The following is a 21,602-nucleotide window of genomic DNA, read 5'->3' as shown; positions in this document are numbered from 1 at the left end:
TTATTTCATGATTCTGGGTAAATGCTTAGTGATCATAATGGTAAAAAATCCAAATGCCTGAAATGCATGAGAAAAACAGGATTCTAAATCTAGAGTCTCCACGTTTTGTCATCAGTGTAAGATAAGATTGCTGCATTAAGAGCAACACAGTAAGATACATACGTAAGAACATGTGTGCAAATTATAACTCTAAATAAATGTTGCTTTGTACTATAATTCTCAATATAATTCTAGTTAGTTTTACCTGATTAGAATTTTTAAAAAAACTTTAAAGACATACTTTGAATTTCAATGATCTTCTGTAAAGAAATAACAGCATTCATATTCGGGCTTTGGTGGAGAATATCTTCTGCAAGCGGCTCCAGCTGCAAGAATAGTAGATAATAATATGAGCAGAATATTACGACTTTATAGTAAGTCTCACAGAAGCAAAGCAAATTGAAACAACCTAATCCTCAGGAAAAGCTTGCTCCGAGAACTAGTTAACATTTTGCTGATATTAGTTCTAAAAGTGTAGCCAGTTTTATTTTCTGTTTTGCATCCATGTAATTGAATTCCAAGGGGCTTTTCCATTGGTCACAAGACTAATCTATGAAGTCCCTGAAGCAGGTGCATGTCTGTGTATTATTCATTAAAAATCTGAGTTATTTGTGTAATTTTTGTAGGTTCCTGAAAAACCAAATTCCATCATGTCTGTATACGCAGCTGGGCCCTGCAAACAAAACCTCAGGGAAGTTGCAATAGACAGAAAGTAGGCAGTCTATTATCCATACTTTCACAGTGTTTTTACATCTAACCACCTTGTACACATTTGAACACTTCACGATAGAAAGCCATGAGACCAACTGCTTTTATTCAAAGGCCATTGAATAAAGTAGTAGAGAAAGGGTTCAAATAACCAAATGTAAAATAACTGTACAGTTTCATTTAACTTCTACTTTATTCATAACTATGCAGATGTCTGTGCGTAGCACAGGCCAAATTCCTACCTTGCAAATCTATCACGATCTTCTGGAATTACACTAATTTTTCATGGAGAAGCTCAGCAAACATTGCTTTGCAAGAAATGAAGAGAAGCTTTAAATAATTTATAGAGCCTATTTGTCAGACCTAAGTCTGCTAATGCATCCCTCAGAATGCCGTGCTGATTAGCTTGGCATGTTGCAGCAGAAAGCGCATGGCTAGGGCCCTTGCAAATAAAATAGTTGTCCAGCTATTGTGACCCAAAAAGCAAATAAAGTAATAGTAACAAAAGGATTAACAAAAAAGTAGTTTTCCTAGAAATGTTAAGGTTAATCATCTCAAATAAGAACTGGTGATCAAACTATAATATGGCATGAATGGGAAGCGATGTCACTAGATGCATCAAAGCATGAACTCATCTATGTCTCTTCATCTGTAGGAAAATCTAAAAAAACACAAGGATTACAAGTTTCCACCGCATATGTGAGTGAATCTTCCCCTCAGGGTCTCTGTGAATTGATTATTCTATTTTTCAATCGTGAAATCTCAAACAATAGCACCTTTATTCCAGATGCCATAGGATAACAGACTAGCTCAGGGATATTTATACATGGGCAAATTCACTAACTATAACTTTCCAGAGTGTTTTTCTTAGCTGCCAAAGAAAAACTTTTAAACATCAAAAGGTTTATTTGCAATACAGTTTGGTGAGAGGAAAAAAAAAAAAAACACATCACCACCACCGCTCAGTGGCAGTACAAGGTTCTGAAATAAACTCTTAAAACTCGTTAAAATCATTTTTTAAAATCTGGTATTTCAAATTGTATCTTCAAGGATATGTTAGTCCAGTAACACTCTCTTAACTCAGAGGAACTACTGAGTCATCAACTGTAGCTTACTTGGAAAACTCTTATGTATTAGACAAGGTTCAGAGAGCTACTTTGCTTATAAATAATTTTTGCTCCTTTCTTGGAGCTTAGAGAAAATAATTTTTAATAGAAACTAGGTAGATTTTACTAATAAAATATCGTGAAATGACACTCTATGTTCCAATATTTAAGAACAAAAGCACAAGGCGATGTCAGCATATTTAGCTCTTCAGAAAGCTTCCCTGTGACTTTGGGGTAAAAATGCTGACAAATTGAAAGGTGCTGGATCCTGGAAAGAAAGCTCTAGGCAGATCATAATGTAAAACATCTAACTTCTGGTCTCTTGAACACTGAGGTCTGGGCTATTTTAAAGACTCAGGTTATATAGAACGCATATGTGATTCAGGGTATTGAGAGTAAAATACAAACACCCCTAAACCCCCAATTTAGAATCTTCAGTTAGATGCAAAAGGGTTGTGTCTACTTTGAAAAGCAATTGGGAGAATTAAGGCAATTAAATTCATCATTTAAACCTCCCAAACCATTTCCCTGCATGTTTTAGTTGAATGTCATTTAGAGGATTTAACCTTCAGTAAATTGCCCCAATTTGTTTAATTTTGAGTGTACACATATAGACAGAGCTGAATTCAGAAAGTTCTCAATGTAGGTTCTTTATTTTTTCTCTAGTAGCTATGCAATGGATAATATTCTCTCCGTTGGCAAGAAGGCAAGTGGCATTTAGAGTCTGTTTTTATAAAATTAAAATCTTTTATGGTGGGACCACAGAATTGGGTTGTCTTTTCTAGAGAGTTATTTATTTAATCACTCACAATTGTAAGCACTAACAACATCTGATTGACTCATCCACTTAATAAATATTAATGAGTGCTGGTCATTATTCATAATTTAATAACTAATAAAATAATATTAAATAAATATTCATTTTTTATACGTTTGGAGCAGAAAATAAGAATATGTGGTAAAGTTTTGTTATGTATTTAATTTAGGTGATTAGATACAGCAAAAAGAGTGGCGATTGAGGTTAATCAGTATTACTAGAAGTTATTAAAAGATAATTAAAGAAGTAATTTATACAAACAAGACAGCTTTTGCATGCAAAAGTTACAGAAAGATAAAGCAGATGCAAATGTAGGAAATAGTACACAACCATCATGCCATCTCTGTTGAGCAATTCTGTTAAGTAATAGTAATCATCATGGAGTTATAAGATACACTAGATAATTTTAACACAACCTCTTGACGCTTAAAACTCTCATCCAGCTTAATCATATCTAAAGCTTAATCACAAGCATTACTCATACCAATTCTTTACACAGATTTTCAGGCTCAGTGACAGGAAAGTTTATTTTTCTACATCATTTTCAGAAAGTTATGATAATGTATTGACAAGATTCAGATGTTTGTTAAGTTGCATATATCATATACATTCTAAGTACTGTAGCTATTTTAAAACACCATAAAATTGTGGCCATTATCATCTTATAAGTAATTTCCTGGTTCTTTAGAATCAGATCATTTAGATCGTCAAAAATCATTTTAGTTGCCTAAGATTCATCTATAGAAAGAGGCGAGGGATATTCTTGGAGAAGCTGTTGAGTAAGAGTTTTAAGATTTACGCTGTACTGATGAGATATGAAAAACAACTCACTGATTTTTTTTATTTGCATGACTCAGAACAGAACATAAAGGCAGCTAAACAGAGCCTTTGCAAACATAACAGGTGTGTGAGGATGGATGTATACATCAATCAAGCAAGGGATCTATTAAATAGTCTTGTTAGTGTTTTTGTTATGTGTTGATGTTTCCCAAATATGCCAAGTATTTTAATATTTCTGTACCTTTATCTATTCTGCTCCCTCTGAATTCTATTTTCTTCATTCTTCTTTCAATTGGTAAGACCTTAACGAGCATTCAAGGACCACCACAAATATTGCCTGGTCCTCAAATTCTCTACTAGAGCAAATTTCTTCCCCTCCTATGGCCCTTTTCCCCACAAATACTCTAATTTACTAAATACCTTATGTGGTAGAAAGTCATTTTTTTCCCATTCTCTACTTTGTTGTGAGTCATTTAAAGTCAAATATGGAGACTGTATATGACAGACATTTTTAAAATGTTGAATAAATGGAGAAATAATTAACTGAAAAAAAAAAACATGAAGAGGTGGCCTTTATTCTGCTCGCCATAGCTAATAAGACAAAATAAAATGGGTTCTTCCTCTTGGTCACCTGCTGTAATCAGGATATGGTTTTAAGATGAAGAATCAGAACAGCAGTGATAATTCATTTTGTTTTCTAAGGTGAACTGCCCTTGCATAATTTCCAGACAATTATTTTCTCCTATGCATTGGCAAGGTTTCCTGACATGTAGGCAGATATTTCTACAGATCAGAAAAGCAGGAAAATGCAAAAGAAACAAAGACCCAAGGCAAGCAGAGGCAGAATGGCCGTGCCAATAATTACAGCAGAAAAGGTCTCTTCCAACTGAGCAGGAAGAAAAAGCAATAGAATGACAGTAAAATGGAATGAAATTTTGAAAGGCATTGAAATTAATCTTCAACCCAATTTGAGGAGAACTGGGATCATCCCAATACCTAGACCTCAAATCCATGTACGTAGTATATTCAATAATTTATTTAGATGTTTGTTAATTTCTCTAAAAATATTTTACAATTTTGTGAATAGGGTCATATTTTCAGATAGATTTATTCTAGGTATGTGGTTTGTTTAATGCTTTTGTAAATTATGTACGTGTATATATTTACACTATATATAAAATATGTATATTTATAATTTAATTAAACTTTTTCAATCCTGGTGTGATTCTGTCCTGTGTGTTTGTTCACTGGAGGAGGAGTCATATATCTCCATTCGTCTTCTCTCCCACCTAAGTGGGTGACACAAAACCATGGAAGATTCAATGGACATGGACATGAGCCCCCTGAGGCCTCAGAATTATCTTTTCAATTGTGAACTAAAGCTGACAAAGATTATCACTTAATGAGGATCATGATGAAAATGAATACCAGTTTTCTTTAAGAATGGTCAGTTCAACATTGTTGAAGCAGAAGCAATGAAATTTAAAGGCAGTCCAAATAAAAGTAACACTGGCAACTTTGAAAATGTCTGTACAGCCAACAGCTTCCCTCGTGGGCTTTGAAATATCACCACCTGTGGTCTTATGGTTGAAGTGTAGTTCAGGGCCAGTGCATATCAGTGGGCAGCACATAGTAGCTGTGAAGGAAGATGCACAGTCAGAAGATGAAGTGGAGGAGGATGTGAAGCTCTTAAGTATATCTGGAAAGCAATCTGTCTCTACAGGTGGTAGTGACGTTCCATAGAAAAAAAGTAAAAACTTGCTGCTGATGAAGATGATGATGATGACGACGAACATGATGATGATGAGGGTAAGGAAGCTGAAGAAAAAGCCCAGTGAAGAAATCTATACAAGATACTCCAGCCAAAAATGCACAAAAATCAAACCAGACTGAAAAAGACTCAAACCATCAACATCAAGATGAAAAGGTCCAGAATCCTTCAAAAACTAGAAACAACAACAACAACAACAACAACAAACCTCCCAAAACACTAAAAGGACCCAGTTCTGTGGAAAACATTAAAGCAAAAATGCAAGCAAGTACGAGAAAAGGTGGTTCTCTTCCCAAATTGGAAACCAAGTTCATCAATTATGTGAAGAACTGCTTCCTAATGACTGACCAGATGGCTACTCAAGATCTCTGGCAGTGGAGCAAGAAGTCTCCTTAATAGTTTAAACAGCTTGTTAGAAAATTTCTGTCTTCTTTCATTTCTGTATCATTTGATATCTACCTGTCCTTTTTGTAATGCAGAGTGAGAACTTTACCTACCATGTCTGATAAATATTGTCCAGGTTCCATTGCCAAGAATGTGTTGTCCAAAATGTCTGTTCAGTTTTTAAAGATGAAACGCCACCCTTTGCTTGGTTTTAAATATGTATGGAATGTTATGATAGGACATAGTATAGTAGTGGTCAGACATGGAAATGGTGGGGATACAAAAATGTATGTGTGAAATAAACTCATTATTAAAAAAGGTTTTTGAAGTAATTTTATATTTACAGAAAGTTCTAAATATTGTACAGAATTCCTATGTACTCCTCACCCAGTTTCCCTTAATGATAACTGGTTACATAAAACCAGTGTATTCTTAAACTTATTTTCTATAGTTATGACAGTTATATAGATATATAATTAATTTTTACTAAACTTTTTAATTGAGTTTTCAATTTTCATTGATTTTTAATTAACTATTCACCTTGTTAAATTTACATATTAATTCATAATTTAAATGAACATATTTTAATATATTTTCTTCATACTCAATTACAAATCATCTGTAAATAGTGAAAGATTTATTTATTTTTCTCCAATACTGATACCTTTTTTCTTCTTCTTACTATATTGCACTGTCTAGGATTCCCTGAACAATGTTGAAATGAAGCAGTAAGAGTATTTTTGTCTTGTTTTTGATTTAAAAGAATAATTTCTATATTTCACCTTTAAACCTGATGTATTTATTTTGTAGCTATCCTTCATCAAATTGATAAATATTTTTTATTTCTGTTTGTAAAAATTGTTCTTTATGATTGGGTAGTTTATCAGCTGCTTTTAAAATATTTACTGAAATAGTTACATTTCTTCTTCATTGTCTTAACGTGATGAATTGTAATAAATTAGTTTGGAAAGTTAATATGTTATATTTCTAGAGTAAACCCAAATTTTATGAACATTTAAGATGTGATGAACTGCTACTATTTTATTTAGGGTTTTAACTACTATGACTATGAGAAAGATTCTCCTATAATATTCCTTTCTTGTGATATTCTCTTAAGTTTTTGGTATCAGTATTATATAGGCCTCAAAAATTTATTTGCGATGTATTCTTCCTACCCTCCACTCCTCTATTCTAAAACAATTTGTGATTGGTGTTATTTTTTCCTTAAACTCCTGATAGAATTGCCTGGTGAAGCTATATGGGTTTTGTGTTTTCTCCTGGTAAATTTAGTTTTAAAAACTCAATTTTGTTAGTAACTAAAGAACCATTCAAATTTTCTGTATTTTTATGCAGTCTTGTGAAGTTGCATTTTTATTATAATTTTTCCATTTCATATATTCCATTTCATAAATTTTCGAAATGTTTACATAAAGTTTATTTTAATATTTTCTTGTCATCCTTTTAATAACATTAAAATCTGTAGTGAAGTCCCCTTTTCTTTCCCAGTGCAGGACACGCATGCTGCTTCTTTGTTGGTCAGTCTTACTAGAATAAAATCAATTTTACTACTTATCTCAAAGAATCAACCTTTGACTTTAAAAATCTTACATATAATATGCTTGTTTTCTATTTTATCATTTTATTTATATCTTCTTTGGTTTCTTTGCATTTAATTTGCTGCTTTGATTCTCTAATGAGATGTACGCTTTCAACATTAATTTTAAACTTTATTCTTTTCTAATATATACATTTAAAACTACATGTTTCTCTAAGTTCAGCTTTATATATCACACAAGTTTTCACATGTTATATTTTCATAATGCTTTATTTCAGAATACTTTCTAATATTTCACTGTGATTTCTTTGGACACATGAATTAGAGAGTGTATTTGAAAGCTCAAAATATGTACGATTTTCTAATTACCTCACTGTGGTAAGAAATTATACTATGTATGAATTCAATTAGTTGAATTAGTTGAAATTTATTGAAACTTGCTTTATGCTCCATATATGGTCTATTTTTTAAAATGTTAAGAATGTCCTTGAAAAGAATCATATTCTGTCATGTTAGGGTATATATACACTCCATTATATATTTAAATTATAGCAAGTTTATCAAGTGTTTAAATCTTCTACATCACCCTTCACTTTTATTTTCTTCATGATTTACCAGTTACTGAGAGAAGCATACTAAAATTTGTTATTATGATTGTGGTTTTGCCTATTTTATCATTTGGTTCTTTCCATTTATGCTTAATATGTTTTCATGCTGTCTTAGACACAAAAAGTTTGAATTGTTTTATCTTCTTGGTTCATAGAATATTGTATTAGTATGAAACATCTCTTTTGATCTCCATTTTCTCTTGCCTTAAGGTCCATTTTTATCTGATATTAATAGGGTCACATGAGTTTTCCTTCAGTTAGTTCTGGTGGATAATTTTTTTTCATTTCCTTCATTCAAACTTTTCTTATATTACAGAAAGCTTCTGTTTAAACAGCATCTGTTATTACACTGTAATCACCTTTGTCTTAATTGGTGAACTAAACCCATTTATATCCACTTATATGTGATTTGTACAACCACCCAAGCTGATTCTAAAATTTTATATAAAAATACAGAGGCGCCAAATGTAGCCAAAACTGTCTTGAAGAAGAAAAACAAACTGAAAGATTTGTTCTACCAGATATCAAGACGTTTTATAAAACTACAATAGTTAAGACAGTCTGATAATATCACAGAAAAAGAGAGAAACCTGTGAAATAGAATAGACTTTCCATGTATACATGGATGAAGTTAACACTACTGAGCCATAATAAATGGATGGCTTTTTTTTTTTTTTTTTGAGACGGAGTCTTGTACTGTCACCCAGGCTGGAGTGCAGTGGTACTATCTCAGCTCACTGCAACCTCCGCCTCCCGGGTTCAAGTGATTCTCCAGCCTCAGTCTCCTGAGCAGCTGGGATTACAGGTGCATGCCACCATGCCCGGATAATTTTTGTATTTTTAGTAGAGATGGGTTTCACCATGTTGGCTAGGCTGGTCTCGAACTTCTGACCTTGTGATTCGCCCACCTCAGCCTCCCAAAGTGCTGGGATTACAGGTGTGAACCACTGTGCCCCGTCAAATGGATGGTCTTTTCTATAAGTGGTACTTAATCAACTGTATATTCACATTGAAACAAACAAACCAACCTGACCTCTATATTCATATATACATATACATATTCAATGCCGGATGAAGTATGCATCTGAATGTTGAAGTCAAAAAATAAACCTTTCAGAGAAGAGTAAGGAAAAAATAAAAATAATCTTTCATGACTTTGGGAATCCAGAAAGAATATTTAAACAGAATACAAAAAGAACTAATTCTACAGGAAAAGATTGATAAATTATACCACATTAAAAAGTTACTTTCATTTATCAAAGGTCACCTTTCAACACATGAAACCAACACTAGAACCTATAAAGAACTGCTAAATCGTAAGGAAAAAGACAATATGAAGGTGGACAAAAGTTTTGAATAGATACTTCAAAAACAGTACATTCAAATGATCAATAAATAGATGAAGAACTGCTTTACCTCATTAGCATCTGGGCAAATCAAAACCATGGTGATATACTACTACACATCCAACAGAATGGCTAAGATTTTAAAAGACTGACAATATGGAGTATTAGAAGGATACAGAACTGTGTAAACACTTGTATGCCACTGGTAGGAGTACAAATTGTCACTATGTAACTATGGAAAACAGTTTGGTGCTATCCACAAAACTTAAACACATGTATATTTCAGGATTCAGCAATACCATTTGTAGAAATATGTTCAACAAAAATGTCGGTACAAGTGCACCGAGAAACACATATAAAATGTCCATCACAACATTAGATACAATAGCCCCCAAACTGGAAAAATTCCCTTTATCTGTTAAAAGTAGAACATGTAAATAAACTGTGACATTTTCCCAAAAATCATTTTTACGGAATGGAATACTATATGTTAATAAAAACGAATCAACTATGGCTGGTTGCAACAACATGGATAAATCTCACAAATATAACGTTGAGCAAAACGAGTAAGAAAGGAATTATATATTGTATGATTTCATGGATATAAAGTTACAAATTAAAATGTAGTGTTAGAAATCAGAAAATTGGTTACTTTCAGAAAAGAGAAGGGATACTAGGGAATGTGGGGTCTTTTGACATGCTGACATTACTCTATCTCTTGGTTGATCATTACATATGTGATCTCTGTCATATTTCATTGAGGTGTACATTTGTGTTTTGCAGTTTTCTGTATAAGTGTTATATTTTACAATTAAAAACAGTTTAGCAAAAGTTAAAAATTTTTTAAAAAAAGCATTGTGACATAAGAGAATAGGGAAACAAAGTCTGGATCTTGAGTCCATGTTCTTTCCACTGTATTATTGTGCTTCCAGGAAACAAAGTGAGATTGTATATTTTGCATGAGAGCAGCATGTTATATTCTTAGATATAAGGCCACAAATTCACTTACAAAGAAAGCTGAAAGTCCCCCTGCAACATGCAAAGCGACTCAGACAAAATGCAGAAAGGGTTCAGTTGTCAGGGTCAAAGATATTGTGGAACTTTGGAAGAATATGATAATCAAGACCAAGAGGACAAGGGAAGCAGATTGTGATAAAGACCTGACTCTACATGCTAATGAACTATTATCAATTCCCTAGTGAGGAGGGATTGGTGGTGAAAACTCAGCTCTCATTTGAATAATTATCTTAGAGAAGTCTGCAATTAGATGTGTATGTTTAATTTGATTGTGTAAGTAAATCTGGTTATAATTTTATCCATATTGTGATTCATGAGTCATTCTCGAAATAACCTCTTTTATTTGTTTGAAGTCATTAAAATTCTTGCCCAAATAGATTGGGGGAAAAATCAGAATCAGGGTGATTGTACTGACAATCAAGTTACTACACTGACAAACTATTGAAATTATTCAGATTGGGTCTGCCTGCATCCTACCTACATGTGGTTGATGTAGGGTGATATCAACACAGCAATAAAGAAATATGTCTGGTCAATAGCAGTGACATAAGTCTAATAAATCTTATGAGAGTAACAGGAAGACCAAGAGGTAAAGGGAACAGTCATGGTCATCAGCTCGCATGAGATATTGCAGGAATTCCTTGAATAAGGTAAGAGGGACCAGTGAGCCAGACTCTGAGATCATTACTGTAGCTATTATTCTATTAACTGAGTTTTTATCCTTTGGAGAAATGTAGGTTAAACAATACATCAGCCAATGAATGAAAGGAGGAAGAGGCCTCTGTTCCATATCAAAGAGAAGAAGCCTCTGTTTCATATCAAGCCCAAATAGTATCCTATAATTTCCATGGTGCTAAACCATGGACAGTTTGCACATGATACATTTAAACATCTATGGCAATCACCAACTAAGTAATTAAAAATGAACCTAAAAATAAATGGAAGAAGGCATAGTGGTCTATTGGAAAGAGGATAATGAATGCAATTTGTTGGATAATTCAGATTATTGATATTCTTGTTTAATCATTAAGGTAAGTTTGTAGATATACAACATAATGAGAAAACAGAACCACATAGTAGAGTTACGAAAATACTATATATATTGAAAAGTGCATGTCAAACGAAAGTTCTAACAACATTGAAAGGAAGTTTGTTCAGGGCTGTATTTATAGTGTTTCAACATAATGTCCGCAGTTTGGATATCAATTGTTATGAAGAAGGCTTGGCTCACATTAAATGCCAAAAATCTTGTTGTTTACTTGCCCCCATTTCTGCAAGTAAGTTTAAATTTGACAGTCAAATTTGGTAAGCCCTGTTTCACTTTGTGTGTCTTAGTATTCTTCTCTTTGTTTGCTTTTTTAATCTCTTCTTCCTTTAATCTGCTAATTTTATATTTTTCAATATTTTCTTAATTTTTTGTTTTATTAAAGAGATTTTGTATGATACTCTTTTCCAAATGTTGACTTTTCTGCTAACAAGACCTGTTTCACATTATGTAGCTGTGGTGTGCCGGTAAATGTTTAACTGCTAACTGTCCAAGAAGTAGTCCTAATTTGTAGCATTTGCTGATTTCTGTGGTGTAAATATTCCCACCATGGCCTGTTTCAGGCTACTAATGTGATGTTATTGAACTTAGATTTAAGCAGAGACACACACAATTGGCTTTCACAAGTCATTTACAGTCGGTTCCAGCATATTGTGGTTAGAGTATAATTTTGTTTATTGATTATCTGGGAAAATTGCTAACAGTTATTTTCATAATAAGCTTTGTTTTCTTCTATGAGCTTCTGCCATCTCCATACACACAAAAAAATACACTGTTTTGTTGCTGTTGTTTCACTCCAAAGCTTGGGATTCATTTGTTTAAAGCTTCCATATTTTTTTCACAGAAATTCTAATTCCTTATGATATTCCATTACCCAGATTCAGACTCAGTAGGTACTTTTATTCTACTCAACATACCTCTCCTCTACCAAAAACAAAATGAACAAATCCAAACAGAGCCATCCACAGTTCTAAGAAGTCTTAATGTCTTTATCTATGCCTTCCCATTACATGATAATCTTTTCCTTAGATATTAGCTCATATTAGTCTGTTTTTTTATTCAAGACCAATTAAATATTAAAATATTCCTCCATCTCTATAGTTAAAAACAATGGTTTTATGTTATATTCCCAATGCACTTTGTTTTACTTTTACTTATATTAAAACTTTTGGGCACAAAATACATGCCCAATAAAAGAGGAATGAATGGGCAGATAAAAGAATCATTACATGTTTGTTTCACCATGGCAAAGAACTGCTTTCTTTCTTTCATTGGTTACCATAACCTATGAAATGTCCAGGTTCCTGGCCCATATTCTCCTTAACACTCTCTGAAAAACCTAAAGACTATACAGAAAATTTATATAATGGAGTTTTGAATTATCCAAACAACCTCCACTTAACTTGGCATTCGATAAAACATATAAACAAAAAAAATCCACAATCGATTTGGCTCTGCCTTGTTGAATACAAGAAATGCAACCTCATAGACCACATCCACACTGAAAAGTATCTTCAAATAATATTTTTCCCAAACAGTTTTATTCTCTTTAGGTTATCCATACATTCTCTTTCAGAGTATGGTGAGCTTTCAAAGTTTAAAAGAAAACCATAGAAAAACATTATTCTGACATATCATACATTGTCCTTGTATTCAGTTCCTCCTTCCTTTACTCATGAATGGCAACTATTTAGGAGCTTGTAAGCTTTCCCAGATTCACACCAATTCCCCAATGGACTAAGCCTCAGCCATACATAATCTAAAGGATGAAAAAGATGGCAAAACAACTTCCCCATTCGGAATCCAATGCAAACAAACCCCTGATGAGCAACTTGGACAACAGCATCTCAAGAGTTCACCTCAGGGGTGGTTGTCAACACTTACTAGAGTCAATTCAAGAGACTATTTCAGCAGCTTTAGAGCAAAACGTCATCTTTAAAAGATTATCAACAAACACGATCACTAAGTTTAGCCACTGTTTGTGAAATTCAAGTCAAATGAAAGCAGCTGAGCATACTCAACAGGCGATAGCAGTTATTAAAAAGAAAGTGGAGAGAGGGAAGGAGAAAGGGAGAGAGGGTTGAAGGGAGTGAGGAAGTGAAGAATAACGGGAGGGAGGCAGGGAGGGAAAGAAAGAAAAGAAAAAAAAAAAGAGACAAAAAAAGAAATCAGAAGCCAAAATTTTAAAAGAGTGAGGGAAATCAAAACATGCTATATGCTCCAAGTGTAAATGCTGAACAGTACTAGAGGCTTTAGCATAATTTCAACAGCTTCCAGATCTATCACAATTTGTTTTGCTTTTTCCTCTAACAAGCTTAGAAATCATCATTTATTTGGTATTGACAGGTGATCTTCTAATGGCCATGTTCTCAACTCACTACCCAAGGCTTCTACTACTACATGTCCTCTCCTTTCTTCGACTTGCTTGAAGTTTTTCAATGTTTTTGTTTTAGATTCCGTAGGAATGGAAACTGCTTAAAGCTTTTCTCACCTCTTGGGAAAATTTCTTTCAGAGGAAGTAACCCGGGGTGCCACTAATTGGCTTTGCATAACAGTAGGCAAATTTGGCCTTAAAGCAACTGTGACACTGTTTGCCAATCAGCTCAAATACAGATTACCAAAATCAGATTTTCTGGGAACCTCACAGATGTTTCTATTATGAATTCTAAAAACTATGTGGCTGTTGACACAAGTATCCCTAATGCCTTTCCAAGCAACTTAATGATTCTTCTCATTTAAATATTCACTTCAATTTCTTGCAAACCCCAAGCTGGTGCTTCTAAGTGCTTCATTTAAAAAGATCAAAAATATTCATCATGCACTGATTGGACCGATAAATCTAAGTTCTAAACTTTGCCAAGAAAAAGAAAAAAAATGGACTTCTGGTATGTCTTCAAAATTAGTTGCCTCTAGGAATTTCCTGTACCATGCTCAAATTAGTTTTAATCCAATAGTATACTATTTTGACTAACCTTGTACATATTTCTTAAAAGAATAATTAAGAGATGTTTTGCTAAGTAGATCATTTTCATGATAAAGATATTTAAAAAGAAGAAAATGCCTGTTTTGGGTACAACACTCAGATAACTAAAATTTTTAAAAATCAAGTTTTTTGATACACATCTATGTGTCCACACAGATGCAGAACTAACGGTTGCTGCTGATTTTATAATTACTTTGGGTTATGTAATACATATTATTCTGCTGATAATAAGTTCTAAGAAGTAAAATTTTGCTGTATTGATATGGCCTGGCCAAAAACAACAAGGGAAAGAAATAGCATTCAAAAAACTGGCAAAATGTTTATGAATTCTAATCCTCCGCACATGAATAAATACATCTGACAAAGAGCAGAGGCTCTCAGAAAGGCCCCTCTTGACCTTTCTAATGTGAGTTCAATTGCATGTTCAGTGTTGAGAAACTCAAGTGGGTTCTGCCAATGTTTTAAGTTCAAGCTTTACTACATTTTGTTATTTGTAAAAGTGAAATCCCAGATAATGAGTTATAATTGCTCTATTAATCACTGAATAAAGGGTTTGGAGGGAAACTGGGATTTGAAATCACAATAGGTGGTATCTGAAAGACATTCTTTTGTATTTTCTCACCTATAGCTTACCATACAAAACTACTGTGAAAACTGCATATATGCACTTTTTAAAAAATGATGAGGTACATGCAATATGCCTTATATATTATTTCTCTAAAAGTATGAAATTTAAAACTTCAGTGTAGTCATAATGATCTTTGACCTTGAAAAAAATGCAGAAAACCTGGCCTTGGATTATAAATTATATTGTCAATGAAAGTGAGAAGAACTCTCCATTCTTTAATGCGTTTTATGTATTATATTTTCATTTCCTTTTTCCAAATGAATCATAATGTAAAACACACTTGTATTTTTCTTTAATTTTTCACTTTTAATAATCTTTCTTTTTCTTAACTTTGTTCTTCCATATTCTGATAGACCTGACAACAAAATTTACCTTTCAAAAATTCAATAATCCCATATTCATTGTTACCCTTAAAGTATCTACTGGGAAATCTATATTCTTATTTATGTTCTCAAGAAAGTTTAATACAAAAAATATAGAAAGGTATACATTATTTAAACCTCCCTTCCTTTAGTTTATACTGAAAATTTTTAGGTTGCGCTTATGCAACTGAAGATCACCAAAAAAAAAGGGACAAGCTGGTATTTAGGGCATCATAATAACTAACTCAAATTTACCATAAGACATACATATTAATTAGTAAGTTCAATAGTCAATATAGCCAAAAATAATCATTTCAGTTAGCACTTACTGGAAATTTTAGCAATCTAAACACTCACACGGTCAGGTTTAATATTATCCAGTGATACCTTTATTCCTTTCTCTTTCTCAGGCATGGTCTTTCTAAACATGTACAGAAAAGGCACAGGTCTCAAACTTTAAATCAGGTGACATCATTGTCATTCTTTCTGTGTTCTGGTCTCCAATTAATTTACCTTTCCTTCTTAGGCCTAAGGCTCCGACTATCTTTTGCAATATGCAGTAGATTATAAATGTTCAAACTCTGACCAATTGGTGATTTTCAAACAGATGCCACCAGGGTAGCCAACAACTGCAGTATTCACTCTCGTTTTTCTGTCTTTTTGGAAGTCATTCATAAATTTAAAAGGGTGGTTTTAATATTTAATTCAGAATTTTGAATCCCTCCCTCCCTCCCTCCCTCCCTTCCTCCCTTCCTCCCTTCCTCCCTTCCTCCCTTCCTCCCTTCCTTCCTTCCGAGTCTCGCTCTGTCGCCCAGGCTGGAGTGCAGTGGCGCCATCTCGGCTTACTGCAAACTCCGCCTCCCAGGTTCACGCCACTCTCCTGCCTCAGCCTCCCGAGTAACCGGGACTACAGGCGCCCGCCACCGCGCCGGCTAATTTTTTGTATATTTAGTAGAGACGGGGTTTCACCATGTTAGCCAGGACGGTCTCCATCTCCTGACCTCGTGATCCACCCGCCTCGGCCTCCCAAAGTGCTGGGATTACAGGCATGAGCCACCGCGCCCAGCCAGCAAGATATTTTCATAGAGGAGTATTTAAGAATATGTACTCTCTCATATTGCCATCAATTTTAATGTCACTAATTGCTCTATAAAAGCAGTCTATTTCATCTCCATGAAAAGCACATGTACTAAAATGACCAGAGTTCTCCCAGTCAAAAGGGCATAGAATGGCAGCAAGGTACAAAACACACTTTGCTTCACAGTAAACACAGATAAATTAAGAAAAACATGTAACTTCACACAATTGAATCTGTTCTGAAACATAATCATTTCTTAAAGAAGGCGATCATAGGAGAGATCACTCCATCCTCATTGGAAATGTTGGGTTAAGAGCAAAAGATTTTATAAGAGTATAGAGACAGAATCTCATTTGAATGCATGTGTTCAAAGAAAGGCAGTAAAATCCCTGATTTCCTTCCACATAGGCAGAAAAGTGGTTGGCTTTTGCACTCAGGTAACATTTCTTTCTGGCTAGGTCAATTATCCATGGAGCCACAAATCCACAGTTCATTCTGATTGTCTGCACATCTGTGTAAACCTTTATAATGCAAATATTAATATCAATATGCTTCTGTAACATGTTTCTATATTTAAAATCAAATAAGTGATTTCAGAATACAGGGGACTATGCAAAAAATCTTATCTAGGGGGCAAAAAAGCACCCCAACATCAACTTATAAAGTAAAAATAGCATTTATTTCTCGCAGTCCATTACTACCACAAAAAGTAAAAGAATACTCAACATTCTGTTTGACATTATTGACTTACAGGAATCTCAGAAAGACACTAACATTTTAGAAAATTTTACACACCTTGAATTGTGTGTGATCTGAAACAGCAGTACTTTGTTGACACTAATCATTAGATAATTACATCCTTTGGGTTATTGTGCCGTCTAAAATTAATAAGACAGCCGGGCGCGGTGGCTCATGCCTGTAATTCCAGCACTTTGGGAGGCCGAGGCGGGTAGATCATGAGGTCAGGAGTTCGAGACCAGGCTAGCCAACATGGTGACACCCCGTCTCTACTAAAAATACAAAAATTAGCTGGGCATGATGGTGCACACCTGTAATCCCAGTTACTTGGGTGACTGAGGCAGAAGAATTACTTGAATCAAGGAGGCGGAGGTTGCAGTGAGCCGAGATCGCACCACTGCACTCCAGCATGGGTGACAGAGTGAGACTCTGTCGCAGGAAAAAAAAAAAAAAATTAACAAGAGTAAAGTATTTGAGCAATGCTTAAGTTTTCTCTCTCATATTTTTTCTTCAAATTAACAATGTACATTTTTACTTCAATAAATATGAAAAATATTCATGTGGAAACACTACAGGTTTATAAAATAATGACAATAAGAACTATACGTTCTATGTGCAGAAGAAAAGGTACATTTTGTTTCATAAATACTATAGGCAAAGGCATGCATTACAGTTAAAAATGATATGAATGATAGATTTTAAAAAAGATTTTGTGTATGTTTATCTAATAAGCAAAATCATATTGCAAATTCATAAAAGGCAAAATGCATATGATAGTCCTAACACTACTGTATAATCACTACAGAAAATGAGTTAATGGATAATATTAATGAATACATAGAAACTGAAATATTTGCTGAATTGCAACTATTTGGTTGAAAATGTTGCCATGAGCTGGAAGTGAACCTCATAGCAATTGGATCTGAATTCTGCAGAGTAGTCAGAAAATATGTTGCAATGTAGCCATCTCATGTGAAAGAAAAAATAATGGTCTTTGGCCATTTAGGTTCATGTTCATATCTTGGATCTTATAATACATTCTGACTACATGACTTTGGATGGATTTCTCAACATTTTTGAGACTCATTCTCACCATCTGTAAGATGGAAATACCTATCTCTTAGCATAAAGAATTCTTAAATGTTGACAAAAATAGTTTACCAATTTTTAAAATAGTTTTTTTTTTCCCCAGAAATAACATAATCCTACAAGAAACCTCCAGACATTTTTTAAAGTTTTATTTCTTATTCAATGTTTCCATACTCATTGGTTGGGTCAGTAGACAAAACGTTCTTCTTATTTTTGAGCTCTGTGGCTAACCTGATTGAAGGGAGTGAGTGCTATGTGGATTCTATACCTGGAATAACACTGTAGTATATGAGAACATGTAAACTTATCTTATCTAAGGCTTACCTTCTTTCTTAATAGTAAGAGCAATGTTAAGCTTTCTGAGTATGCAGAATTTTTTTTTTTTTAGTTTAAAAATATACATGCATACATCCCTGAATCTTTACCCCTGCCCTTTTGTACTTTTACTTTTTTACCTCATTTCCTAGAAGCGCATTTACACAGGCTTCTGATGCGTCACAGATGGCTGTGAGATCATGTCCTCCTTCTAGAGCCAACACCACACGTCCATCAGCCAATGTCATCAATTGCTTCGTCAAATGACCAAAACCTACCATAATACAAACAGAATATTTCAAAGTATTAAATCAAGAGAAAATGATCACTAGAATCTAACGTTGATTGAACACATATTTCGAGTAAGTCATTACTAAGCATTTTCTGTGTGCTAATTCATTCAATACTCAAAATAACTTTATGGATTAGGTCCTATTATTATCTCTATTTTACAGATAAGGGACCCAAAGCCCAAGATCCCACAGCTAAGACGTATCACAACCAAGACTGGCACCAATCTGGCTCTTCACCAGTGCACAGCGCTGCTTTTCATAACACAGTCTGTACGTACCTGGACCAAAAAACTGAATATGATTCAGCCGGTGTTAACAAGGTAAACTGTTCCATTTGCTTGCCATATGCTTCCTGTCTCCATCATTGGCCTTTATTATAGAAAGTTTTCTATGCCTCCAATTGCTATCTATTACAAATTTATATTATCTAACATAATTATTTACATTATCTAATGTAATATAAAATCTATTACATTAGATTTTTATAAGCATTATTTTATTGTGAAACCTTTGATAAATGCAAAATATGAATAACATCTATACATGTTATAAAATACAATAATATGACAAATATCTGCTTTTTTACCTTCCAACTTAAAGAAAATTAAGTTAGCAACACTTTTTAAACCCCCATGTGCCTCTCCCTGATAGTAGCTATCCTCCTCCTTGTGGGAGATCAGGATCCTGAGTTTATAATTCCATTGATTTCCTTTGTTTAATTTCCTTGTTTTTGAACTTTATAAAAATGGTTTTAAAGTTTTGCAACTTACTAATTTCATGTATTTTGTTAGCTCATCTCTGTTGATGCCTGTAGCTATAGTTTTTTTGCTGTCTAGTAGGCCATTATATGTCAACGGAGGTTATCTGCCCGTTCTTCTATTGACAGAGAGTTGGTTTTCTTGTTATCACCAAATTTCAGGTATTTTACCATTACAAATAATGTCACCATGAACATTCTTACACGGGTCTTCTGGTGCACATATGCACGTGTGAAATGGAATTGTTGAGTCTTAAAATCTGCTAAATAATGCCAGATTATTTCTAAAGGGCTATTACCAAGCCCCACTCTCAGAAACAGTATATGTAAGAGTTTCAGTTAAGTCACATCCTTACCAACATTTGGTATGATTTGCTAAGTGGGTGGTAAAAAAAAATGGCATCTTATTGTAGTTTCATTCAGTATAAGAGGGGAGCTTTCTATTTCTAATTTAACTTAGAGATTTCATTACAAATGTAATTTAATCTAATTATTTCTTTACACAGATAGACTTTTCCCCATAATTTGACAGTGTTGTTAGTTACATTAATTAATATTTCAAATATGAAGCCATCACTGCATTTAGGAAGTAAAATAAGCTTGGTCATAATGTATAATCTTTTTAATACACACCTGGATTTGTTTTGCTAATACTTTGTTTTAAGATATTTTTTGAGTATATTCATGAATGGGGTTAATCTGTAATTTTCCATTCTTATATTGACCATAATGAATTTTGATGTGGTTGGGACTCTCTGTTTTTATTATCTGATGCCAGAATGTCAGGGAGAAATCTCCTATGAAACCATTAGGGTCTCGTGTTCACTTTGAAGAAGATTTTTAAGTATTGATTGAATTTTTAAGGGATTATATGACTACACCTGCTTTCTATATCGTCCTAAGTTATATTTTTACAGGAGTTTCCTTTTTTTATTTCAGTGTTTGAATTTGCTGAAATAAAATATTTGTTTCTTATATTATTTTGAAATTCCACATAGATGTAGGTGGATATTGTCTGTAAATATTTCCTTGATCTCTTTTACATTCTCTTTCATATTTTCCATCTCTCTCTTTCCTGCATTATGTATATTTTTGATTCAGAGATGTCTTCCAGACTTTCCCTCTTCAGAGACCTCTAATCTGCTACATCACACCTTTAGTGATATTTTGATTTCTGTGATTATATTATTTAACTCTAGAATTCTGATTTTGTTCTATTTCATGACTTATTGGTCCTTATTATACTTTCTTAACTCCTTGTTTATGTTTTTATTTATTCCTTTATTTATTTCAGCATAATTATTTTGTATTCTGCAACTAACTTTTGAAATCTTTTGGCTTAGTTTGCTCTCTGTTGTTTTTGCTGCTTCATGTTCATGCTGCCTTTATTCTCCCGTTTTTAAAATTTTTACTAATTTATTTAATTTGTGGAGTCCTTTGAGCTTGTATTCATTGTAACTTTATATGTGAAAAATATTTGAAGCTTGGTGCAATGGACTGAATGTCACAACCCCCCAAAATTTATATGTGGAAATTCTAAACTCCAATGTGATGTTTTTGAGAGGCAGCCTTTGGTAATTAGGTAGAGTCTTCATGAATGAGATCAGTACCCTTACAAAAGGGACCCCAGAGAGTCCTCTAGCTCTCTTGTTGTCTTCTAAGGATCCAAGGAGAGGCTGGCACTCTTTAGTTCAGATTAAGTAGAGTCCTCATGGATGAGATTAGTACCCTTACAAAAGGGACCCAGAGAGTCCTCTAGTTCTCTTGTCGCTTTCTAAGGGTCCAAGGAGAAGTTGGCAGTCTTTACTCCAGAAGGCCCTCACCAGAACCTGACCATGCAGGCAAGCTGATCTCAGACTTACAGTAACCAGAACTGTGAGAAATAAATTTCTGTTGTTGATAAGCTATCAGTCTATTATACTTTGATACAGCAGCCTGAACTAAGACACCAGGGTTGAATGTGATATCTGTCTTTCAAATCTGGCTCAAGTGTGATATTGTTTGCTTTTGCTGGATATCTGGGACACTACCATCTAGGATCTATTTTAAATTCTTATATTGCAAGACTGGTTGTGGAGTTTGCTGTTGTTGTTTGCACATGTATATCATAAATATGGACCTTAAAACTTTATTATAAATTCTCATAGAGAAGAAAGTCAGGGCATCTTTTCTTTTCTTTTCTT

General features: G+C 33.8%; 1 protein-coding gene across 2 annotated transcripts in view; it reads right to left on the bottom strand.

The window, feature by feature from the left end:
- HDAC9 (histone deacetylase 9) overlaps positions 1 to 21,602 on the bottom strand; it is a 927,644-nt gene that overhangs the window by 36,842 nt on the left and 869,200 nt on the right. For both annotated transcript variants that reach the window (XM_011973893.1, XM_011973894.1), the window contains exons 23-24: positions 18,510 to 18,643; positions 281 to 365 (exon numbers count right to left, since the gene is read on the bottom strand). In XM_011973893.1, the coding sequence (XP_011829283.1) occupies positions 281 to 365; positions 18,510 to 18,643 (219 nt within the window). The remainder of the gene's footprint in view (positions 1 to 280; positions 366 to 18,509; positions 18,644 to 21,602) is intronic.

This window comes from Mandrillus leucophaeus, unplaced genomic scaffold (assembly GCF_000951045.1).
Source record: "Mandrillus leucophaeus isolate KB7577 unplaced genomic scaffold, Mleu.le_1.0 Scaffold140, whole genome shotgun sequence".
NCBI lineage: Eukaryota > Metazoa > Chordata > Mammalia > Primates > Cercopithecidae > Mandrillus > Mandrillus leucophaeus.
Note: the sequence above shows the minus strand (reverse complement) of the source record. Positions and strands in the feature narration are given on the sequence as shown.